This window comes from Hippocampus bargibanti, linkage group LG01, assembly GCF_051943395.1.
Source record: "Hippocampus bargibanti isolate YZ-2025 linkage group LG01, ASM5194339v1, whole genome shotgun sequence".
NCBI classification, from domain to species: Eukaryota; Metazoa; Chordata; class Actinopteri; order Syngnathiformes; family Syngnathidae; genus Hippocampus; species Hippocampus bargibanti.
The window spans coordinates 16,867,819-16,893,197 of NC_142734.1; the positions used below are offsets into that span (position 1 = coordinate 16,867,819).

The following is a 25,379-nucleotide window of genomic DNA, read 5'->3' on the forward strand; positions in this document are numbered from 1 at the left end:
CAGTTTTGTGCATCCTCTTCTCTCACACCAGCTACCTTCATGTCCTCTTTGACAACATCCATAAACCTCCTCTTTGGCCGTCCTCTCGGTCTCCTGCCTGGCAGTTCAAGGCTCAGCATCCTTCTTCCGATGTAGTCACACTCTCTCCTCTGGACATGTCCAAACCTTCTCAGTCTGGCCTCTCTGACTTTGTCTCCAAAGCCTCTAATAGTAGTTGTCCCTCTAATGTACTCATTCCTGATCCTATCCAACCTGGAAACTCCCAAAGAAAACCTCTACATCTTCAACTCTGCTACCTCCAGCTCTGCTTCTTGTCTTTTCTTAAGTGGCAGTGTCTCCAGTGCAAACATCATGGCTGGTCTCACCACTGTTTTATACACTTTTCCTTTCATCTTGGCTGAAACCCTTCTATCACACATCACACCGGACATCTTTCTCCAGATGTCCTGCCTGGACACGCTTCTTCACCTCTTTTCCACACTCTCCATTGCTCTGGACAGTGGACCCCAAGTACTTAAAATCCTCCACCTTCTTTATCTCTTCTCCAGGCATTATACTGCATTACATGACATAATTTCAAGTTAGAACTTCAACACACAAAATTAACCATTTCCTTCTTTCTTTCCTTCCTTCATTCCTTCCTTCCTTCCTTCCTTCCTTCCTTCCTTCCTTCCTTCCTTCCTTCCTTCCTTCCTTCCTTCTTCCGTTACTCCCTTCCTTTCTTCCTCCCTTCCGCCATTCCTTGATTTCTTCCTTCCTTCCTTCCTTCCTTCCTTCCTTCCTTCCTTCCTTCCTTCCTTCCTTCCTTCCTTCCTTCCTTCCTTCCTTCCTTCCTTCCTTCCTTCCTTCCTTCTATCTGTGAGATCCCAGATAACTCAACCATCTGGCTCCCATCAGCGGATCAATGCTTTCGCCCTCCTTATGTTCAAGGTCATGTCCTGTATCTTCCTCACAACGATGTTTAACAACCAGGCCCTGTACCCCCAACCGTTCACAACATTTCACCCCAGAATGTTCCACAGTTAACCAGGGAGGAATAATCTCAGGAAACAGAAGCAGTATTTTTTTGGGGCAGGGAGCTGTAGGCATAAAAAGCAAAGTGGCATATAAAAGGTAACATATGTTAGCCTCACAACTGAGAAACTCTGCCTTCCCTGTGTGAAGGTTGCATGAATTTGTGTAGGGATTTCATTACACTTTACAAATAGGTGCACATTTAATGTACTGAGTCCCAAAATGATGCACCTGACAAAAAATGAGGAAAAGAATACATCCAAGTTGACTCTGCTCAACGCTTTCTTTGATCTTCAGGTATGTGCAGTACTTTAACGGGCTTTTGTCGGGAGACATAAAAATCAACAACAAGCCCCTGTTCCTGCACCACGTCATCATGCACGGAATTCCCAACTTTGAGTCCAAAGGTGGTGAGTGTGCACCCAACAATTATTATGTAGTAATTTAGTGTTGTAAGAAACAAAAAGAGTTAAAAATCAATTCTGTTTGTCCTATTCAGGCTGCCGTCCATTCCTAAAGATTTACCAGGCGATGCAGCCGGTCTATACGTCGGGAATATAGTACGCAATCATTGCCAACTGGTCAGTTTGGTGGAGCTTTAAATTCATTTTTTATGAGATGCTGTTGTCGTTACACAGCAACGTGCAGGGCGACGGCAACACCAGCATTTGCATCACCATTGAACCAGGCCTCCTCCTCAAGGGCGACATCCTGGTGAGCGATTCCTCCTTGCTCATTCTCTTCACCCCTGATCATTTAGATGTCTTCACGCCACCCGCACTTCTTTCTCCACTAACCTGTCGCAGCTCAAGTGCTACCACAAGCGCTACAGAAACCCCACCAGGGATGTTGTCTTCAGGGTGCAGTTCCACACGTGCGCCATCCATGACCTGGGAGTGGTGTTTGGGAAGAGCGAATTGGATGAGACGTTCAAAGGTGATGTGTGGGAAAATCCATATTGGAATATAGTCATTTGACAGAAGTTACAGAAAAGATGGAAATATGTATGTGACTTGGTCTGATAAAGGTATGGAAGCGCTGTTGTCGAAGCATTGAGACCCTCAGACAGTGGGCTTAAAGAGTTTGACGGTTCTCTTTATTTGTAAGTAGGTTCGTTGTCAGATCTCCCAGGCAGGTGACGTGCAGAGCTTGATCGCGGCGTGGAGTTGAGCAAGTCGCACTGTGATGTCCGGGATGAGTCTGAGATGATTCTGCCCCGTGGTTCGTTCGTCCCGCGACAGCTCCTTTTATACAATTTTCAAGCGTGTGCTATGCGTCAGGGTGAGACGCACATCAAGGAGATCAAGGAATTGAAAGACATGAAAGGGTTGAAAGGCGCACTTCAAAATTATACACGCGTGTGACGCAACAGGCTCTGTGGAGTGAGTGCAGCAAGTTCAAAGACAATAGTTTTTAATTGAACCCCCATTTTTAAAGGCTTTTTGATTTGTATTTTCAAGAACGAGCATTTGCAAATTGGCTGCTTTGTGCCTATTTAGAAGCATCCCATCATCCACTATTCACCAAACTCATCTAGTCACTGCTTTTGCACTGAGGCTAAGCAACTCAGAGCATAAGGTTCATTGAATGACAAAAAGCATATTGCTGCCATCCAGTGCTGCCTATAGTTAATGACAAACGTTTTGGGGTGACCATCAATTGAATGCGGATTTTCGGTATGCGCAGCAAAGCCCAGTCTCGATCCCTCACAACTAGCAGAGTTTCATTCCTGGATTAATAAGGTTTTTACTGATACATTTTTACTCTTTTAAATGAATTTCTTTCTTTGTACAGATGAAAGATTCCCGGAATATGGAAAGGTCGAATTTGTTTTTTCTTATGGGCCACAGAAAATAAAAGGTAACATCTTTTTTATCTTTTTTTGCTTATAGTTACTTATTGTTCCTAAATTTATGAGTCACATCCCTGTCATGACATTTGTTCCTCAGGCCTAGGCCATCTGGAGAACGGACCAAGTGTCTGTGTGGACTACAACACTCAGGATCCTTTGATCCGTTGGGACTCATACGAGAACTTCAGTCATCGCGGTGAAGGAGGGGCGGATTATCATCACGGTACACACACACACACACACACACACACACACACACACACACACACACACACACACACACACACACACGCACACGCACGCGCAGATACACACACAGATACACACACACACGCATACACACACATATATACACCTATCGATACTGTAGACTTCTCAATGGCAGTCAGTGCAGTATCCCAATCTACAGTACTTTACGTTGTCACAGAAACCCGTTTTATTTTTATGGACTTCCTCTGAGGGACGTTGTAGTAATTGCAGCATTTCAAGAAGCACACGAATTGCAAATTGTTTTCTATTTTAACAAGCACTCTGTTGGAAGACTCATAATAATAATAATAATAATAATAATAATAATAATAATAATAATAATAATAATAATAATAATAATGTAATTTCTTCAATTTAAGTCTTTTGATTGCCAAGTCATGTGGAAGACTTTGTTTTTCCACAATCTGAGTAGAATTCACAATAAATAGTATCAATTTTCAGTCTTGTAGGATAGTTTCTGAGAAGAGTATATGTGCCCTGCGGGTGATATTTGTATGATGGGATACGCTCACAATGTTGTTTACGAGTCCCCATCATGTACAGTACTCATAGATCGAAAGTGTTTCTTGACATGGACAATGTATCAACACGTCGCTGCACAGGCGACACAATTACGGTACACATTTACAGAGTCAGACTTGTTCTTTTGTTCTGGGGTTCAGGCGTTGATGTCCGTCCGAATCTATGTCGCTTAACCCACTGGCGCCTTGATTAACCCCAACCTTGGACACGTTAGGAGCTCAGCAAATTACTATTCAAATCTTGAGTACTTGGTATTTTTACACTGTAATGCAATCGTCTTTGTCAGCTTGACTTTGCTCTGCTAGTAACCCTGATCCCTGGCAGCTGTTGACACACAAGTCAGAAGGCCGGTATACAGCTGAAATATCTAATGGAAACTTTGAATGTTTCAGGAACTGTTGTCTTAACAACAAAAATGTGTCAAGTTTAAATACAAACATCTGATTCTTCAAGACAAGGGCACATCAGACAAAGAAATCAAAACTATGCAGAAATTAAATTTATTGACAAACAAGGCATATGATTTACCATTACTCCGGATTTGTTTGAAAGGACTGGAATTTTTGTGTGACATTCAGAAGTCTTCAAGGCTGTCTTGTTTACAACCCATGCCCTATTTGGCCGTGCCGTGCCACTAAACATGTCTCAAATAGCAGGACAGTGACAGCAAGGGACACAGCCAGGCAGGCAGTCAGGGCGAGGCAGACACCGCCAGTTTTATGTGTGGACCCACACAAGTCATTTTGTTTGCCTTTGCGAGGACTGATTGAAGGAAAATTGTGAAGAGAAGCTGAAACACAAACCTTTTTTTGGCTGGTGAGTCCAACTGTGAGCTCTTCGTCGATGTGAATGCTTGCATTTCGAGGCATCAATTACCTTCCAACCTGGTAGTCAGCCATATTGTGGTTCATAATAGCAATGGTCAATATAAAAATGTTGACTTTTCATGTCTTTAAATGTATATTTTATGATCATTTAAAATATGTCATTAGTGTTTTTTGTAGCCCATCATTTAACCTTACATTGTCGTGTATAGTTATAATGTTTTTGGAAACAAATTCCACCTTATCTTGAATGTAACCATTATTGCATAATAATAATAATGAGAACAATAATAAAGGCGCTGCCTGCCTTTTGTGCGGGCAGCGTGCGATCGGTTCCCACTCAATGGCTTACATTCTAAGAAAAAAAGTAAAGTTTGCTTGCATCTCTAAATAAGAAAATTACTCAAGAATTGTTGACCAGTGTACTGTAATTGTTCACTTCTCAAATGCCTGAATATAAAAGAAAATGCTGCTTGCCTTAAAATTAATGACATCTTTTACATTATGTTGCAATATGATACAACATATTTATCTCATATGATGTGGGATACTAAGGAATGAAGTAACTATTTTTCCTGACAATACAATATAATAGCAAACATATTAATTTATATACATATATTTAACATATATTTAACAAACATATAATTGAACAACAGCTGATGCAGTAAAAAAAGCGCTTAACATGGACAACAGGAAATCAAGTAGGGCTAATAAACAAGGCTAATTAGACATGAAGAAGTAGGACCATGCATGGTTACTTCTTGTGTGAGCCTAAAGGCTACACAGTAAGACTCTACTTGTGAGTTATAAACGTAATAATATGACAACTTTTATTGTGAATTTGTCTTCATGTCTTATCACTCCGCAATCAAGACTACAGGAGCCCATACCGGCACATAACTGACCAAATATACTGCAGCCAAACTAAGTCTGCAGAAATGGAAAGCAGTGAGGTATTTCAAAATGTGTGCTTGTGTGTGCCACACGAGAACAAAATGTTTTGAGCTGGACTTGTCACTGACAGCAGAGTGAGCCGCAGCAGCAGGTTCAGGTCCCAGCCGGCCTCCAAAACCTGCTTTGGCTGTGTTCTTTCCTTCATGCCTTCTTTCTGCTCTGAATATCTATTTAGGAATGACCGCGTTACTGATCGTATATCCTCCGAGCATGGAGATAAATGTAAATTAGAAGTGTAACATGTCTTTAACATGACATCATCCTGAAACCCCTCTTGGTAGGTGACACCAATATGGACACATCGCGTTACCGCTAAGGAGTGACTGATGGATAGAGCAGGAGGCAGGCTTTGCTCATATGAAACCAGTCACTCACGGATTCACCCACTGCGACACATGTTGTCACGTCATATCTCTATGAACGTTCCACTCTTTAACAGAGAACTGCAATGGGTTATTATTTCCCTTGAAGATTTTGTAAGATGGGCTTGTCGGAGCCTCATGTGACACAAACAAGTGTATGGGATAAGTGAGACAGCTGTCAGTCACCTTCTGCTGGCATGTAGACTGGATGACGACTCACCCATATCAAAGCTAAATGTCACATACATTGGGGAGGTGATATCACTGTGTGTCCACACATGCCTGTCAGCATGTATAATTGTGAGTTGCGTTTAAGAAGAAACATCAACCTCCATCATTCACATTTTGGTTGTGTTTTTTTCATCTTAGATCTGAGTTGCTTTAGCTTCTAATTCCAGACTTTCGATCAAAAGACACTGAAAACTGCTTATGCTTTTAAGAAGTAAAATTGCCTTTTATCAAATTCAAACTGCAGGTCCAGAGGTAGATGTTGTAAACTAAATATTACTTCCGGGTTGAGTGAACGCTGGCGCGTGTGGCTGCCGCTGCTCACCCGCAGAAAAAATATCCTGTGACTGTAAAGTGTCCTAGAGAGTTTTGAAAGGCGCTTATAAATTAAATGTATTATTATTATTAAATACAGTATGGCGGCCTGGTAGTCGAGTGGTCAGCACAACGGCTTCACAGTGCAGAGGTCGCCGATTGCGTCCCGGTCCGGCCTCCCTGTGTGGAGTTTGCATGTTCTCCCCGGACCCGCGTGGGTTTTCTCCAGGTCCTCCGGTTTCCTCCCACACTCAAAAAAAAAAACATGCATGGCAGGCAGATTGACCACTCCAAATTGTCCCTAGGTGTGAGTGTGAGAGTGACTGTTGTTCGTCTTTGTGTGCCCTGCGATTGGCTGGCAACCAATTCAGGGTATCCCCCGCATCGTGCCCGAAGACAGCTGAGATAGGATCCCGCACCCTCCTCGACCCTAATGAGGAATAAGCGGTACGGAAAATGGATGGATGGATGAATACAGTATGTGGTCCAAAACTGGTCAGACCTGTAAATTTCAGGGGTAGCGCTTAGCGTATAAACCTTTTTTAGATTTAATAAAAATGCTCCAATGCAACAGCTCGCAGCATAGAATGGAATGGACGGGCCCATTCATTGTGTTCTATTATGTTCAAAGTGTGACAAGTGAGCCTGTTCCGCCAGCAGTTTGATGTGAGCATGTCGTACTATTTCCTCCAGAATGGTTGACACATGAGAGGTGTACTTTGGCTCATGAGTGATGCCTTTGTTTCTCCAGACTTTATTTTGCCACGAATATACCTTGGTTTTCTCTGTCCGTAACGTCTGATTGCCAAGTATGGCCCTTTTTTGTGCACGGTGTTGTCAAACTATTTTTTTACTTCTGCTGGTGTTGTTGGTGTTTATTCACCAAGAAAAGGGATCTGCTATATGTTGCTTTCATTCTCTTACAGACTGGCGACAAAAACTATCTCAAGCCTTTTTGAAAGCAAATAATATTGGTAAATGTCATATTTTTCTTTGGTCTTAAAAACTGAAAGTTCAATCACATTTTGTTTTCATTGTAATCCATTGTTCTGTTATGTAAAGGCAACTTCACAAACATTGTCCAAATACTTCTGGACCAAACTGCATGTACTGTACACCTTACTTTGTACTCAACTGGCCACCTGGGCTTTTGACACAGCAGTGACACACAGTGCTCAACTGCTTCTATTTATAACAAACCATTAGCCACTTTTGTGAAAATGGCTTTTTAATGGCTGCCAAGTCTGAAATGTGCCAATGAGACACCAAAGCTAGTGCTTGTGTTTGGGAGTGAGTGTGCGGACCTGCAACCAATACCATTCATTGAAAGGTAAACAGAAATTCACTAGTCGAACAAGCATGTGCAACAGCATTTGGTGAGCACTGCCCGGATGACTCACCTGATCTAACGTCTGTGTAAGCTCTCAGTCCTACAGGAGTGGTCCATTGATAAAAAGGTTTCTTCAGTCGTCATCTGTACTTCTTTGAAGGTGTCGGACATTTCGCTTCTTATCCAAGAAACTTCGTCAGCCAACTAAAGTCTTACTGGTAGTTTAGGCCCTATATATATATATATCCCTACTGTCCAGACATGGTGGTGCCGGACTCTGCTATGATAGGTCTCTGCGTAGGCCTTGACTTTGAAATCTTCAGGCTGTACAGAATAAGCAGTATAGAAAATGGATGGGTGCAATGTCAGTTATGTGGCTTAAAGGGCAACCGACACCTTTTTTTTTGTTTCCGAACTGACATCAGAAAAACGTTTTATAGCATCTAAAATACCCAAAACACGCATCCTGATATTTTTAGTCAAATGCAGGACACCAATAAAAATGACTTAAAGTCATTTAAAAATGACTGCGAATTGGGGATTTTCAGAAAGTCTCGCCCCCAGTTCGTGACGTCACGCCAAGACGTCTTGCCCTGCTCGAAAATTAAAACAATGGCTTCCGATTCTGAGAAGATGCTTTCTTGTTACTCATCCAGTTATGAATATGATTCAAATAGTTCTGAAGAGGAAAGCATACATGTTTGCAATCGATTAAAGATGTCATTCCGTGTCATTTTGAGGCATCTGGACTGAAATGTAGCGTCCCATAAAATGCACAAGATGGCACCCAAGCTCCGTTGGAAATGGGCTGATTTGTCTGCTGGGAATTTGTGTCAGTGAGTATCAAATAGTAGTCTTGGTGCAACACACAACGATTCACCATCGCATTATTTATGTGTTTTCCTTCTAATTTCGCCATCAACACGGATCAACACGAAGTTTTCAGACCAAACAAAGTACCCAAAATGCATTGTGTGTTGCTTTCTCAGTCAGTGATGATACCAACCGTGATGTCACGGTAGGTATTGTCACCAACTCAAAAAACAAGACTTCCTGAATATTCAGCGCAAGTCTTAAAACGTAAAATATAGCTATATGCGGTGGAATCTTTGTAAAATACGCTCAGTAGAAGTCATTTGAAGTGATTTTATAAATAATGGACACAACTTGTCCGGAGGCGTCGGCTGTCCTTTAAAGTAAAGCAGCAGCAATGTTGATGCCTCAGAGAAATCCTTTACTATGACCACCAAAATATCCAATGGCGCTGCAAGGCACCTAACATGTAGTTATCACTCACAATAATGCCAAAGCTTAAATTAGATCAGGTGAAAATTGTAAAGAGCAGTACATTGGGGAGACTAAACAAATTCTCAAAAAAAGACTTTATCAACATCGCATATATATATATATATATATATATATATATATATATATATATATATATATATATATATATATATATATATATATATATATATATATATATAGTGGTGGGCCGTCGCGGCCAGCAAGGCCTTCTGTGCTGGCCTGACATAATTAGACATCATTATCATAATTATAATAAAAGTTAATTTCATTAAAAAAGTATTTTTTTTAAAATATATATATAATTATTCTACATACTGTTTTCTTGATGTTATATTATGTCCATTTGGTTATGCTCCTTTCAGTGTTGTAGTTTTAGGTCAGAGTTTTTAATCCAATATGAATTCAGCTAGTTTGTGTCGCCAGGCTGTATGAAATCTGACCGACGCCTTCAGAATCTACAGTGAGGGCGTCTGTGCGCTGTACATGAACGGGCACATGTAGTTGATATACAGTTGCGATAGCCAATCAGATCACGAGTTGGCACAGTAAGGCCAGCGAGAGGGCCTCGCGTTGAACATGACGTACGCGTCCTGTGATTGGATACTCACTTTACCTCAGCCCTCAGGGGAGGCAGCGCTATGCAAATCAACCAAGCTGACAACAGATCAGACCCGGAAACTTTAGCAGAAAAACCAAGTATATCTACTCATTTTTTTAACCCACAATCGCTGAAGGAGAGGACAACTCGCTGTCGCATGTAGGTAAGCCTATTCTTAAGAACAAATGAAAAAGATTTGTTTACTTTTATTTTCAACAAATAGTTAGTTTTGTGAACATCTTGTTGTTTTTCTTATATTAAACTGACATTTTGTAATTTAGCGTAAAATCTTGTTAAAGATTGCATATTCTTGGTGGACTTCATAAAACTTTGTGGACAAATGATTTTAAATTTCCTTTTATTTTTAAGTGTTTGCAGTATCACGTATAGTGACAAGTTCTAATTGCTGATGCAGATTTATTGATGTGTAATTGCTCCGGAAAATAGCCTGTGTTGTAGACGATTAAGGTGATTCCACGCCCAGTACTGCATGCGTGTGATTTTGTAAATGATATCTCCAGCCGTTGTGTCATAAATTATGGTATTACGAGGGATATTTGTTCAAGCCTGACTAAGCAAGACTTCACTGAAGGCCTAGGTGGGAAATGCACGGACTGCCACTGATATATATATATATATATATATATATATATATATATATATATATATATATATATATATATATATATATATATATATATATATATATATATATAAACATATATGTTAAACAGGTTTTTGTCCCCATAACCACATATAAACGAGAGCACACACACACACACACACACACACACATACACACACACACATATACGCGTTTATATGCTTTCTGGTGACCACTTATCGGATCATCACCTCTGGGGACCACCCTTTCTGAAACTTTTTTGTTTTCTTTATGGGGACCAGGTTTTTTGTCCCCATACGTCAAATGGTCCCCAGGACGTGACTGTGTAAACAGGTTTTTGTCCCCATAACAACATATAAACGAGAGCACACACACATATACACACACACACACACACACACACACACACACACATACGCGTTTTTATGCTTTCAGGAGACCACTTCTCGGATCATCACTTCTGGGGACCACCCTTTGTGAAACGTTTTTTATGTTTTCTTTATGGGGACCAGGTTTTTTGTCCCCATACGTCAAATGGTCCCCAGGCAAAAGAATGCATTTACAAACATCACCAGTGTGACAATTTCATATTTGACAAACTTTAATATTTATTAGTATCAGAATTTAGTCGTGTATGTGTATGCATAAATCATGTACATGTGCATGGAGAATTGGATTGGATTGGATTTGCCTTTATTAGTCTCACAGTGGAGAAATTTACATTTCACAGCAGCAAAGTGATGAAAGGAATGAAAGTAGAAAAACAAAATACATGAGCTGCTGGAAAGGCAGCCACTCTCGCGGCGCCGTCTTGAAGTCAAAAGAACAAAAAAAAACTAAATAACAAATAATATGACAGCATAGAGACAATATGACAAATCAAAGACACAGAGAGACATTCATTCTTCAGGACTTGCTGTACCCTCTTTGTGATGACATGAAGCAGTTCTAGATGAAAGAGGAGAGGATCAAAGCGTCTTTCCACCAGTGGATCAGGGACATGACAATCACATTTTTATCTTCATACTTTATATTACTGTACGCTCTTAAGTGTATCTAACTAATGATTGTTTACATTTTTGAAAATCATGCTTAGTGAAAAACATATTTTTTCATTTAATACTGTACATCTTTTGGGGCCTTGGGAGGGTGCCGAGGAAAGAGACCTTGATAATTCACTTTATACTGCGACATCATGAGGTTGACAGATGGGTTTTCTGTGTAGCCACTCCCCTGCTGCTGGGAAGAATCAAGTGGTGGCGTGGCCATGCCTCTCTGATGTCAAATGCATTTCTGGTGATGGGAGGGCACAGAGAGGGGAGCAGCAGCAGAAAGCTAACTCTTTTTTAATGTGGAAGTAAATGCTTAGTTTGCATAGTTTTTGAAGAGGGAGAATGATAGAAAATCAAATCGACAACAGGTAAGGAAGACTTTTCCATGGCAACATCAGAAATATATGGTTCAAGCTAATTATATCATTCCTTGCCATGGGAATCAAGCAAAGGGACATTTTTGTTTATAGTTGTCCTTCTGACTTCCTGTTGACATGATGTCTGAAATAACTGTTTGGAGTGACGCACCATCTGTCCCTTGGGGTCACACTACCATATACCAATCAGCTGTTGTTGGTGTGTACTTGTCATGGGTTTCCATTGCTATGTGTCGACTACTTTAGAATGGGGATGAGGCTTTTTCTTGCAAATATGAGTGTTATTGCTTACAATTTGAGCTACATTAAAGTATATTCATTCGGTTGCCACCAACTTGACTTTACTAAGCTTGTCATGCCCTTGTTACGATGATACAAATGCAGCCTGTACGACCGGAGACAGAGTCATTGTGCGTTCTACACACTTGGTCAATATAGATGATTCAGATTCTTTGCCCAATACCAGATTTGCAACTGCTAAATTCATCTTCACAGCCTGGACAAAGGATAGTTTGTTTCTGAACTTCAGTACAGATGAAAGACAGTAATCTGTCAGTATTCTGTTTTTCGGTCAGTGTCCACGCTGGTTTGCATCAGATTGAATTGGTCGTCAGTGAGGCATTGGTGGCACCGCCTTTAGCCCTGTAAACTTTCTATTATTAGTTCAAGGGGGCGGTGCTCTCTCGTTGCCAGGCTAAAACTCAAGGTTTAAAAAAAGACTTCCAGAGCTTCCTTGAGCTGATGGGCAGAGTTATTTACTCCTTTACAAGTGTTGTTTAAATGTGCACAGAGAATTACAGTAATCATTTTTTAATCTGCTTTTCAGATGTTGTTCACAGTCAAGGTCCACTTGATGGAAGCCTGTATGCACAGGTCCGAAAGAAAGACTCCCTGGAGGGAGTCGTCACCGTCAATGGCCTCCCGGTCCTTGGAGACCCCTTGACTGCCCCTGACAACCCTTTGCAACACCCAAACCACCCCATTCAACCATCAGAACATACCCTTCCTGTAATAGGCCACGCCTCTCTCCCTACTGTCGACCACACTCTGTCGGTGAGCAGCGACTCGGGAAACTCCACCGCCTCCATCAAGACAGACCGCACAGAGGAACACAGTCAGTCTCTGCAAGGGGGCTCAAATCACTGTAACACAGTAGTAAGTCACCCGTCCCTTAGCCCCCAGGAGAAAAGAGAACTAGAACGGCTTCTGAGCGGACTTGAGGAGCCTGTTCATCAACGACAAGTTTATTTGTCTACTTCAACCAGTCCGGGAGGGGGTGTCCGACACCTGGTACCTGCACAGGTGCATGTCAACGGGGGTCACACCAGACTAATTGGTGTCCCTTCTACAGAGGAACGTGAGACAGATATTCTTGATGACGAGCTTCCCAATAGCCAAGAGGGCAACAGTGTGGACAGTTTGGGCACACTCTCATCCTTAGAGGGCCAAGCCACACCAGGTGACCTCTACTATCACTCACAAGCCCCTGTCAAGAACGATGCCCACCAGCTTGAATCGTGTGTTCTCAACGATAAATTGAGTGTGATGCCTGTGCACAGACTACAAACGCCCACTGCAATGCAGGAGCGCAGTGCCTCTGTGTCACCACCGGGGGGTTATAACAATTTTCACAATGGAAGTGGAATGTATCGCTCACAGTCCTTTGGTAACGCGCCTATGAGAAGTCCTGAGTCCAACCCTAAACTCATGCCCAGGGCCCCTGAGAGGAGCACGAGTAGCAGAGAAGCTGTTCAAAGGGGACTCAGTACATGGCACCAGTACAGCTTCCAGGATGATCCTTTTGGCCCGCCCCTGCAGTCCACCCATAGCTTGCCACATTTTCCCTCTTCAGCTTCTCAAAGGGACATTGAGCAATCCATTGAAGCGCTCAACATGCTAATGCTTGACCTGGACCCGATCAACTCGCACATGTCCAAGTCGCACAGTGCTCCCCCTGGAGAAAATACCTTTGGTTCATCACCTGTGCCCTTCTCCCAGACACTCACAAGGCCATCATACCAAGCTGACTCGGCCATCCATGGCTACAGCTCCTCTGGGGCTTTCAATAATACTTTGCATCAGCCACCACACGTGACTGTGAGAACTTTTCCCAACCAGAGCCCTCTTGTGGAGTCTCCGGCACACTCCTCTCAAAGGCCCAGCCCCATTTTACAACACCACAGCACCACACCTTCATACACACCTGAGCCCTACATGCATACATGTCAAGCACTGCACGAGTTCCAATTGGATCCCTCCACAAATGTCCATCCACAGTTGAAGCCTGCGAATTTGTACATGGTCGGCACGGTGTCCCACTCTCCGGACCTACAGGGCTCATCTACCTACCCAGGCTGCAGTGAGTCCTCCTCTCCACTTCCTGTTCTCACCCCTCAACCGAAGGAGACCTCCTCCTCCTCCTCTTTACCCCAAGAGCAGGATGCTGAGGAGGGGGCGTTGAACCTAGAGGGCCTGGTTGCTCACCGCATTGCCGGTAAGTCTGGGCTCTGTCAAACTGTAACATAATTGCATCATTGATATGCCAGACAAGGCTCAGTAAATGTCTCACTGGTGTCAGAGTTTAATCTGTAAAGTTTCAACTCAATCTCCCTATGTGGGCCAACGAGGAGCATTATAGCAGATCAGTGCACATATAATTAGCTCTGCTGCTAAAAAGAAAATAAAGTCAAGCATGAGAGTGCAAGGAAGCTTTTGAGATCCCGGTTTTCATGAGTTCACCTTAAGGTACTCAGTGGAAGCGCTATACTGCTCCCAAGTGGATTTAAATTGCACATACAGTACCTTGTTTTCATACGCGTTCAACATGCCGCTTTATTAATTCCATGGAATATTGTTTCACATGCAGATTGCTTCAGTGCAACATTTGCTTTTCAGTCTGTTGCTTTCTTTCGTTGTGTTTTTATTCTCAATTTCTATGCTATCACACACTGATCGGACACACCTCTTCCCACCACTTCTTCCCTTGCCTGTCTTCCTCACCTTCTTCTTCATCTATCTTCCGCCTGTCCACTATTCACCACCCTGATTTCTTGCTCCGGCATCAGAGTACAACGCTCGTATCCGGGACATCAGTGAAAGCGTAACACCGGAACAGTCTGACCGCCATCGCTCCTATTCCTTCTCCGGTTTGTCGACAACCACTCACTTTTAGTTGCTTCTTTCTTTGTTGTTATTTTCTTTCACATTTTTCATGGAACATTTTGGACATCATTTCCAATTCATATTCATTCATTTTACATTGAACAGTTATGATTGCCCACATTATTCAATGTGTGCGGGGTTCGCAGGGGTACGCTCGAGGGCAATGACCCCAGAAGTAAGCCAGGAGACAGGCCGCCGTAGAACCACCAGTGAGGGTCAGTACCACAGTGGACATGACAACAAGCCAGATGGCCGTCCAATAGAGTTCAGCACCAGTCTGCCCTACAACACAAGAGGAAGACCCGGCGAGGTACATTTATTAGTTTCATCCTCCCTTTAGCGGCCCAGAGTTTGGCAACAAAAAATAAAAATCAATAAACATTCTCCAATATGCCATTGTTTCTTTCCTCTCTAATTCTGTTTACTTGACTTGTTTCTGGCAGGGTACCGTGCACAGCTACCGGGATGCATTTGAGGACAGCGATTTTGTCATCAACAGTCCTGTGTTGGGAGGCTGTGGTAAGAATTTCATTTGAATATCAAACTTTAATCCTGTCACCAAAGAATATGTACATTCATTTCCAATGTTGAGCAGATTCTTTACTTACAGACAGTGTAGGTGTTCAAATAAATACCTGACATGTTTCGGCGACGTCACCGAAATGCACCGAGATGCAGATGCATGACATGTTTCGGCGACGTCACCGAAACATGTCAGGTATTTATTTGAACACCTACACTGTCTGTGAGTAAAGAATCTGCTCAACATTAGATATCAAGTAGACAGGATGAACTTAGTACAACGATACATTCATTTCCATTCCATTGTTTTGCGAAAGCAGCAAAGATTATGTCGTTATTAGCATTGAAGAACTTTAATAAAAAGTTTACAAAACACAACTCAAACTCACACACACATTGGCAGGAAATAATAGTATAACAGCCAGAAGGGAAATAAATAACCATTTGACTGGAGATACTCTCTCCAATCATTGAAAGTTAAAAACACCTAAAAATGAAATAATACACCTTTGACTACTTAATTAGCAATTTCAATAGCAAACAAAATAAAGCCTCTGCTCACAGTCGTAAACTTCCCACACTGATTCTTGCCAGAAGGCAATTTTCCCCACACTAATGCCAACGAGTGTGTCATTGGTTCCCAAAATATCATCACTTGGCATCCATCCCATCACTTTTAAGGTCCCACACTTGTGTCTTGCGGCTGGACACAAAGGCCTCTCGACATCAGCCCAGGCCTCAAATGTCAACTGCTCCTTGTCTGTCCAGCGCCAGCCCCCTAGGAAGAAACGCAGACCCACCCAGACATGCTCAGTAAAAAGGTTCTTATCCAGCTCTGCCTGGATCAACAGCATGTCTGTCTGTGATGTCACGCTGGCCAAGTCACTGTGCCTCTCCCTACAGTGTTCCAACGCTTCCTCCCAGCTCGCATTCTCCCTCACGACAATGGCACCAAAACAAAAAAAGGGGTGCAGCTGGAGTCGATTTGCATTATGAATCCTGTAGTTGATAATCAAGCCGGCATCTTCATTGTTATTATCATCTGGCTGCCCTATTTCCCAGAGAATTGCAGATGCATCACCACCCCCCGACCACATCCATTTGTTTTTGTCAGCGTCAACCTTCACCAGTCCGGTCCAGAAACTCAACACGTCTCTCATTTCACGGAATTTCCTGATTTCCTCATCGTTAACAGCCGGAGCCAGATCGGTGTAAAATTCACGGCAGTAGGTCTGGGCGTCGTTCCATGTCATTCTCTCGTTCACATAAACGTACTTTCCTGAAATGGTGGACAATGTCTGTAAGAGTAAGAGGTAGGCACATACTTGCACTCTTGCCATCATCTTTTCAGTCCAACTTTGCACTCTTCGCACGGGCTTTAAAGATCTTGGGCGGTTGTTTGTGTGCCCTCACAGGATTTGCATCGGCCTGTGATTATGTAAACGGATGAAAGCTTGGCCTCACAGCAAATAACATACAGCAGCTGTGTGCAAATATTTGTAGGAAGTCCCTCAGAGGTATACTGGAGTTCATGACAAAAATACAGTAAAGTCTCGTTATATCGATATTCTCGGGAGTGGGAAAAAATATAGATATAACCGGGACTATCGATATATCCGACCCTGTTTGCATGTAATTTTCTTCGTGCGTGCATAGAAATAGTATCGATATAACCGGGACTATCGATATATCCGATATCGATATAACGAGACTTTACTGTATATTTGAAAAAACTGACCTGGATTTTTTACTGCGTCTGTTTCTATGACTGAAATCATGATAAGGGTCAAATAATTTTCTCAAAGTGGCAGCTTTGACTCTGAAGTTTTCATTTATCTATCTTTAGTTTAACAAGCTCATAATAACTCAAAGAATGTTGACCTTAGTGGAGTAAGTGAAATGAATTTAACCTACCTCATTGGACGGGCAGGTTGAAAATACCCCAATTTCTGACATTTCAGGTATACGTAAGAAGCACTTGATCTTAAAGAAAGGATCGTTCACGCCATTGCACGTCTTGCTGATGCCAGGTTTAAGGAAATGCATTGGTGTTAAAATCATTTTCATTCAGAATTATAATTCAATAAAAGGAATGATCGTCTGAAACCTTTTACTCAAATGTTACTCAAGTCCAGGAATGAATTCGACATTATTCGACTGGCAATCGTGATCAGCACGTAAAGGATGTCATAAAATTATCAAATACGTATTTTTTTTCTCTATGTCTGTCTGTCTGTCTGTCTTCGGCTCGTTCCCCACCAGGTTGGTTGTCGGCAGCAGGAATGAAGGCTAATCAAAAAATTGTAACAGGTCAGTGAATTCTACCTTCAACAACATCTGGTATATTTTGTAATCAGTATGCCTCTCTGCTGCCCTTTGTTGTTCGAAATAGCTCCCGCTTCTCCCTAGTTTACAGGCTTTTTTATGAATTCGCTGTCTTTCCCGAAATTATTCGTGAATTGAAATGTGTGACGTGGAGCGCCATTCCCAAATGTTTTCGTTTTTTTATTTTTTTTTTTTGCGGGGAGTGCCAATAAAGTGCTGGTCGGACCTCTGGCAATGTTTTTCCATTCCACGAGGGGGCAGCATTTGCCTTTTGTCCATGTTAGCGTTTTTGTTACAGCTTCAGTTGTTTTTAAAGCGCTATATAAATCAATATGTATATATTGAATTCTGTTTTGTACAGCCACCCCCCATTTCTAGCTAAGATAACTCCAGACCCATATAACTTGGGAATTAACTCTTTTTTTAAGATAAGAGAGTCTAAGGTTTCCTACGTTGAATTGAATGTTCATGTATTCCTAAAACTCAACATTTTGTGGGTCCTGCAATTTGAGTGAAAATGATAAAAAAAAACCTTGTCACTGGAGTGGACACATTTTTGCACTTTGTCTGGCAGTGAATGAGTTAAATATCCTTGCTCTTGTACATCTTCAAAATGGTTTCTTCTATTCTTTTCCTTTGATCAGACCCTGCTTCAAGTCATGGAGAACAAGGTAAGACAGTGCAACATGCGTTTTCTGTTCCAGATTTTGTTCTCAAAATAAGTTTTTATATGTGCAACACGTTTAACACGATTTAACATTTATTTTGTCTTGATGTGTTTTTCATCCACTGTAGATCATCGTGGTTTTGTAGAATTTAGAGCACAACAATTCAGCAGTCCTCTTAACTTCGGCAGTCCTGTACATAGCCCTGAAGGGTGCGTATCTGGTTGGGGTGTGACTAAAAACAGGTTGAACAAACATTTGATTTAATTTAAAAGAATCAAGTCAATAAAATTGAACAATTTCTTTTTAAAATACATCAAGATACATAGTGAATCATCATTCATCGACGAGGTATAGATTATCGTAAAAGGACATCGCACATTTGCATTTCTGACAAGTTCATTCAAATGTACAGAAAAAGGCAACCAAAAGTCATGACACCTTAACTTCTCAAACCGAGTTGTACCGTATCAAATTGAATTATAATCCCGCTGTATCAAACCAGATTGAATCCTTCCACTTTCAAATTGAACTGTTCTTGAATCGTTGCGCACTTTAAACACTGAAAAACCGAGTGCAATTGTTTTTGTGGAAATATACGTACACCTAGTCTTTGTTTACAACAGACACAATCTGGCCAAAAATGCACCTGTTACCTCGATGCAAAGAGATTCAAAAACACGTATCTCAGTCATTTAATGTTATCTTTTCAAATAACCAATTGGATGATGTCTGGATGGATGGGGATGACTGGCGAAGATATTTTGAACCTTTAACCTTTCATTCAATTGGAAGAATAATCTTCCTGTTATTGTTGTTTTCTTTATCAAAAGGAGGTATAGGTCTCCCGACCACAGCTCAGCGCCATTTTATCCTCACACACACGCCTCCCCTGATGGCTCCCAGGTCAATATCATGGGCGTCCACACTGTCCCCGGTAGTCCCAACACCCTCCACCGCACAGTGGCGACCAATACTCCCCCAAGCCCTGCCCTCCAAAGGCGCCTGGGGCAATGCAGTCCTTCACCGGTCAGACGCACCCCTCCAGCGGGTGCCAGCAGGGACGGCATCCCCTCCAGCCCCTTAATTGGCCGAAACACCAAAACAAGTGCCAGTGTGCCACCCACCAGCCCCCTGACGGGACGGCGAGCTGCAGCGGGAGGCCACAGCACCCCAGATGAGTTGGGGGCCACGTCTCGTCAGGCTCAACCGCCTTCCACCCCCGCCTTCCCCGTCTCCCCCGAGCTGCCAGTGAAGAGGCATGCAAGCAGCGGAGACGCAGACAGGATGGACAGCAAGAACCTCGCAGCTGAGGTTGGAGGGTCAAACCTGACCGGGACTTACCCAGACACCGCTAAGTCCATCTATGGTGAGACACAAAGACGATGAGCTGTGAGTGTTTGAGGTGTTCTTTTTCTTTGTCCTCCCTCCACATTCATCATTTAATTCCGTCACCAACAGACGGTTATCCAGACATCAAAATGAACGTTAAGTTTGTCCAAGACACGTCCAAGTTCTGGTACAAGCCTGACATTTCCAGAGAACAAGGTGACACCAGGAGCTTCGGGCACACTCCCATCATTGTCATGCCACGTCACCACCTTCACTCTCACTTTTCCTTTCAGCCATTAATGTGCTGAAGGACAGGGAGCCCGGCGCTTTTGTTATCAGGGACAGCCACTCCTTCCGTGGGGCTTACGGTCTTGCCTTGAAGGTGGCCTGCCCACCGCCTACAGCAAAACAAAGCAAAAAAGGTATGCTTTAGCACTGGAGCCTGTGAACAAGCTTCTGATATGCCTCTACTTATAATTGCAAATGACTTTTACATACAGCCAAAAGCATATATGACATCCACTAGTGAAATGATGCTCTGCCATTTATTGGTTTATAGAGTAGCTCAGTGACTTGAGCACCAGTAAGTAACATAACACCAATAACAATATTTTATGCGCCAGGACAAACCTTATCAGCCTCTTTGCTATCGTGAGAGGATAAGACAAGAGGAATACAAGTACATCGTTTATTTTTCCTAGCTACAGTATTTGCAACCCAACCAGAATGGGTCGTCAACACAGTTTGGGCTCCCTACACACCATTTGACAATCACTGCTGGCAAAATGCATAATTCCCCAATGGTTACACAGAGAGCTGTTTACAGGGATATAGCAGTTCTTTAACATACTACCTTACAATGCTTCTAGTTCCTGATCAGACCAACGAGCTGGTGAGACATTTCCTGATCGAAACAAGCCCCAAAGGTGTCCGCCTGAAGGGTTGTGCCAACGAGCCCTACTTTGGTGAGTGCATGTGTAGCAATTTTGATGTCTGCCATGGATTCAACTCACGTACTCTATTTCACCACAGGTTGTCTCTCGGCACTTGTATATCAACACTCCATGACAGCTTTGGCGCTGCCCTGCAAGCTCATGATCCCCACCAAAGGTAAAATAGCAGTTGGTAATAATATTACTCAAGTTGCGTGTGACGCTTGAAATATACTTGCCTTGTACAGACCCAAATGAGGAAGCATTGGAGCTGGCTACACCCACCGACCCAGTTGTGGAGCTTTTGAAACAAGGAACAGGTAACCACCTCCTTCTGTAATATGTGTCGCAAAGGAAGATAGCAGGCTCGATGGTCATCAATTTTGGCTCACAGTATCAATTCTGCTTTACAGTTCAGAAGGTTCTGGAGGAGTCTTACGGTAAAAACTGGAACACTGCTATCGCTCACACAATCCACTGCTTCCATTTTTGGTTGTAGCTCACGCACCATTGTCTTGCATCAGAAAAAAATGATGGTGAGTTCTGATTTTTGGCTCCCAGCGTCCAATGTGCTCTACATTAACTCTGTGGATATGGAGTCTTTGACTGGCCCTCAAGCCATTGCCAAGGCCATCAGTCAAACACTGGCGAGCAATCCCCAGCCGACCGCCACTGTCGTCCACTGTAAAGTGTCCCCGCAGGGCATCATGCTCACAGACAGTCATAGGAAGTAAGTGCAGAAAGTCATCATCTCACAAAATAAGAGCTAACCTGCTCATATCTCCAATCATTAGGAGTCAGGGTACTTCCTGCTGGCAAAATGCGACTGACTACTGCTACCTTGAACCAAAAACAATGACAACATTCTGTTGGGGTATTTCCCATAGTAGGAAGAAACCCTTACTAATGTGCCGTTGTGATTTCTGCAGGCTCTTCTTCAGGCGGCATTATCCACTCAGCACCATAACCTTCTGTGACGTTGACCCCCAGGGCAGAAGGTATGACTTAATATCAACAGTCGTAATATGCTCACATTTTCCTGATATTATCATAGCTGAAATAAAAATAACATTTTTGAGGATTAGCCAGTACAGTGGCACCCTTAATCCTCTGTAAACAAGCAAGATTACCATAATTTGCTGACTTTGCATTTCTGTATTAAATTATTAAAAGGTGAGAAAACTTACCTAAAGGACAACCGACACCAATGTTTTGTTTCCTAACTGACATCAGAAAAACGTTTTATAGCATCTAAAATACCCAAAACACGCAGGCTGATATTTTTAGTCAAATGAAAAACACCAATAAAATGAAGTGTCCAAAAACTAATTCAAAATGAACCCGGAAATGGCCAGTTTCAGAAGGTCCCGCCCCCTTGTTTGTGACGTCACACCCAGACGTCTTGCCTTGCTCGAGAATCAAAACAGTGGCTTCAGATTCGGGGAAGATGCTTTCTTGTTACTCATCCAGTTATGAATATGATTCAAATAGTTCTGAAGAGGAAAGCATAAATGTTTGCAATCAATGAAAGAAGTCCTTCCGTCTCATTGTAAGGCTTCTAGACTCCAATGTAGCGCTGAGAAAATGCACAAAATGGCGCCCAAGTTGGCTAATTTGTCTGCTGGGAATTTGTGTAAACTAGTATCAAATAGTAGTCTTGGTGCAACACACAACGATTCACCATTGCATTATTTATGTTTTGTCCTAATTTTGCCATCAACACAGATCAACACAAAGTTTTCAGATCAGACAAAGTACCGCAAAACGCATTGCGTGTCGCTTTCTCGGTCAGATGTGACGTCATGTCAGGCATCGTCATCAACTCGAAAACAAGACTTCCTTAATATTCAGCGCGAGTCTTAAAACGTAAAACATAGCAATATGCCATGGAATCTTTGTAAAATACGCTAAGTAGAAGTCATTTGAAGTGATTTTAAGAATTATAGACACAACTTGTCCGGGGCGTCGGTTGTCCTTTAATATTTCTGTTTGAAAAGATGCAAAATGTTCCAAAGAAATTTGAGTACAAGTCTATCAGTAATAAAATCGTTCATTTGCACAGGTGGGGCCAAGAGGGTGGTTGTTCACTTCGGTAAGTACTTTAATCAATACTTGTGTCCATTGTGTGTACATGTACCACACAAAGTGCATACACACATCTGTTATTTTTCAGGCTATTTGGCTTCGTGGCAAGGAAACAAGGAAGCACAACAGACAATGTCAGCCACCTGTTTGCCGAACTGGATCCTGACCAGCCGGCCTCGTCCATCGTCAGCTTTGCCTCCAAAATGATGCGCCGGTGAAACGCATGCTGGGATGGCGGCTATGAATCCATCATTTTGGTTTTTGTCTATGGGATCTGCCGAGATATATATATATATATATATATATATATATATATATATATATATATATATATATATATATATATATATATAGAGAGAGAGAGAGAGAGAGAGAGAGAGAGAGAGAGAGAGAGAGAGAGAGAGAGAGAGAGAGAGAGAGAGAGAGAGAGAGAGAGAGAGAGAGAGAGAGAGAGAGAGAGAGAGAGATTTTTTTTAGCCTTTCTAGTTTGCCATATTGCAAGTGTCTTTTTGTGCAAGCGGCATTGTGAACTTGTTCGAGGAAGTGCCAATGTTGGCCTGCAAATGTGGCTGCTGCACTGAAATGCGTAGAGGAAAGCGAATGGAACTGGCAAGTTCGGTGTGAGGAGATGTGAGGCTTGTTTCAGGGTGTTTTGATTAATTTACCAAAGGTAAACATGTACATGTGTACATGTGTAAGAATGACATAGCGATTAAGCCATTCTTATTATTTCATTCATTTTGTAAAAGATGTACCTATGGAGACACAAAAAAGTACTTTCTTCTTGTTGTTGTCTTCAGGGAAAAACTGGCCTCGAAGGCTTTTGGCAAAACATTGTCTGAAGACCTATTGCATGTTAACTTGACCCTTAAGTCCAGTTCTCCTACCTTCCACTGGTCCTTGTGGAGCACTAAGTGTGAGCTTTTCTGGTTCTGCTGTGTGTTAGAAAGGGCTCCGCAGTGAAAGAGTGACTGATCAAAACTGCGCACTGCAGACCAGCCCCCTCATCCCCAACCCCCACGGAAAAAAAAGAAAAGTGGCACACACACGAACACTAGGCTCCGTGCACATGTGCATTTTCATCACTACCCCACCCACACCCACCTCCTTTTTTGCAAGATGCTTTACACTGCAAGCAAATGCTGACTTTGACAGATAGTCCACAGGGTAAAGCCAACCCCCTTCCACCAACCCCCAGTCAGCCTTGCACCAGGACACTTGTCACGGAATGACACTGGAAAGCACCCCCAGGAAGCTGAACCTGGACCTATGCACTGTTCTTTCTGCATGCTGTTTTCCTCCGTAGCGGCATTCACTGAAAACTTTCTGCGCTGTGTGCCCATTGTAGACACTCACTAAGGCCATTTGACTTGTCAAAGACCGCATGAAGTACACTTTTTTAATACCCTCAGAGTCCTCAAGAAAAAGCAGACAACCCATTTTTGAAGTAGACAAATGATGGTGGTGCGCCTTATTTTTATTTTTTAAGCGTTGGTCTGACGGATTTGCCTTTGAGTGTACTAGGGGCGAGTCTGTCTCCATTTTGTTTCCACTGTTTTGTCGCAAATTACATCTAGAGATTTTTAGCAGATAAAAACACAATGTGAGTACTCACACTGTGCACAGTTCCACACACGCAAGCTTCTACAACAAGAGGATAGATAAATATGTACATAGGTGAACTACTTTGAAAGGTGACTTAGCAAAATGTATTTATTTTTGTTGCTTTGGTCCCTCATGAGTACTCATTATGCATATATTGTACAGTCTAGATAAAGAAATGGGTTAAGAAAAAAAATCTACTTATTTTGGCTAATGATTTCAAAGTCTAAGGATTTTGAAATGTTTGAATATATGGTGTACATTATTTTGTACATGTATATGTTTTGGCTCGTCTTGTTTGTCACCTTGGCAAAAAGTGTCGCAGACTTCCATGGACAGAAGTGTGCGTGAACAAGAGTTTGGTGGTGGGAACCATTTAGAACAGATTCTAGTTGATCGAACATTTCAGTTTTTTTTAAAAAGATATGGAGGGAAAAGAGGCCAAGCTCAAATGCAATATAAAAAACAGTGTGCACCCATGACAGTTTTGATTTTTGCCAAAGAGTCACACAAGCTGCTTTTTTGTATTTACTTCCAATTTACATGCAAAACTATGTTACACAGGGAGGTTTACATTTATGCACTGAGACATTATTGATAACTCTTCTTTGAAGTGTATGCCCAGAGAAAAATGTGCTTGCGGAGTAGATGAAGCACTTGGCAGAGCAGTGGAGAAGCAACAGGAATTTAACATGCTTGTTGCATGTTGAATTCCTGTTGCATTTCTGTTGCAAACACTTACATGGCTTAATCATCAGACCTCCTGGACGCCAATGGTTTATATCTTTTTTTTCTCGATAACAAAACATCTTGTTCCACTGTGTTATGTAGAAGTAGAGCTGTTACGCTTGCTTCTGTCCACGAACGCATTTTTATAAAAGCCTAGCAAGTGTGGCTAAAGTTGTTTCAATTGTATTAATGACAAAAAAGACTGTGTTTGTGCTTACCATCTTCATTTGTCCTGACAGCTTAATTATGGAGAAGGGGAAAAAACATTAAAGCAATACAAGTCTGTTACACCCAAGTGTCTGTCTGTGACTCTGTGTTGCTACTCCATATGATGTGCAAGTAACAGGTGTGGTCCTTTTGCTTGAAAGAAGTCGCATGTAGCAAATGAATT

The 25,379-nt window shown here is 42.2% G+C and overlaps 2 protein-coding genes and 1 long non-coding RNA gene across 12 annotated transcripts in view; 1 reads left to right on the plus strand and 2 right to left on the minus strand.

Moving 5' to 3' along the window:
* Nucleotides 1–25,278, plus strand: part of tns1a (tensin 1a) — a 64,769-nt gene extending 39,491 nt beyond the window's left edge. For 7 of the 9 annotated variants that reach the window (XM_089000734.1, XM_089000743.1, XM_089000753.1 and 4 more), the window contains 24 exons: nt 1,312–1,424; nt 1,514–1,574; nt 1,653–1,728; nt 1,821–1,950; nt 2,809–2,874; nt 2,964–3,089; nt 12,461–14,128; nt 14,700–14,780; nt 14,943–15,106; nt 15,240–15,315; nt 17,581–17,628; nt 18,288–18,314; nt 18,439–18,520; nt 19,142–19,677; nt 19,770–19,856; nt 19,934–20,062; nt 20,510–20,605; nt 20,673–20,750; nt 20,821–20,892; nt 20,986–21,012; nt 21,134–21,302; nt 21,502–21,570; nt 22,635–22,664; nt 22,746–25,278. In XM_089000734.1, the coding sequence (XP_088856860.1) occupies nt 1,312–1,424; nt 1,514–1,574; nt 1,653–1,728; nt 1,821–1,950; nt 2,809–2,874; nt 2,964–3,089; nt 12,461–14,128; nt 14,700–14,780; nt 14,943–15,106; nt 15,240–15,315; nt 17,581–17,628; nt 18,288–18,314; nt 18,439–18,520; nt 19,142–19,677; nt 19,770–19,856; nt 19,934–20,062; nt 20,510–20,605; nt 20,673–20,750; nt 20,821–20,892; nt 20,986–21,012; nt 21,134–21,302; nt 21,502–21,570; nt 22,635–22,664; nt 22,746–22,875 (4,141 nt within the window). In that variant the 3' untranslated portion in view covers nt 22,876–25,278. Of the gene's footprint in view, nt 1–1,311; nt 1,425–1,513; nt 1,575–1,652; nt 1,729–1,820; nt 1,951–2,808; nt 2,875–2,963; nt 3,090–12,460; nt 14,129–14,699; nt 14,781–14,942; nt 15,107–15,239; nt 15,316–17,580; nt 17,629–18,287; nt 18,315–18,438; nt 18,521–19,141; nt 19,678–19,769; nt 19,857–19,933; nt 20,063–20,509; nt 20,606–20,672; nt 20,751–20,820; nt 20,893–20,966; nt 21,013–21,133; nt 21,303–21,501; nt 21,571–22,634; nt 22,665–22,745 lie in introns of those variants that run through there. The other 2 variants (XM_089000761.1, XM_089000807.1) reach the window with 2 other exon arrangements.
* LOC148903345 (uncharacterized) lies at nt 14,940–21,152 on the minus strand. Of its 2 annotated transcripts, none has more exons than XR_016115546.1 (3): nt 21,012–21,152; nt 20,812–20,906; nt 14,940–15,078 (listed from the first exon to the last, which is right to left on the minus strand). It is a non-coding gene; the product is annotated as an uncharacterized LOC148903345 (long non-coding RNA). The 2 variants fall into 2 exon arrangements; XR_016115547.1 differs by lacking the exon at nt 14,940–15,078 and adding an exon at nt 19,900–20,038.
* Nucleotides 15,507–17,570, minus strand: LOC148903346 (putative C-type lectin domain family 20 member A). Its single transcript, XM_089000818.1, has one exon. It carries the CDS (start codon nt 16,659–16,661, stop codon nt 15,849–15,851), a length of 813 nt encoding a protein of 270 aa, XP_088856944.1. The 5' UTR covers nt 16,662–17,570; the 3' UTR covers nt 15,507–15,848.
* Nucleotides 25,279–25,379: the final 101 nt, after the last annotated feature.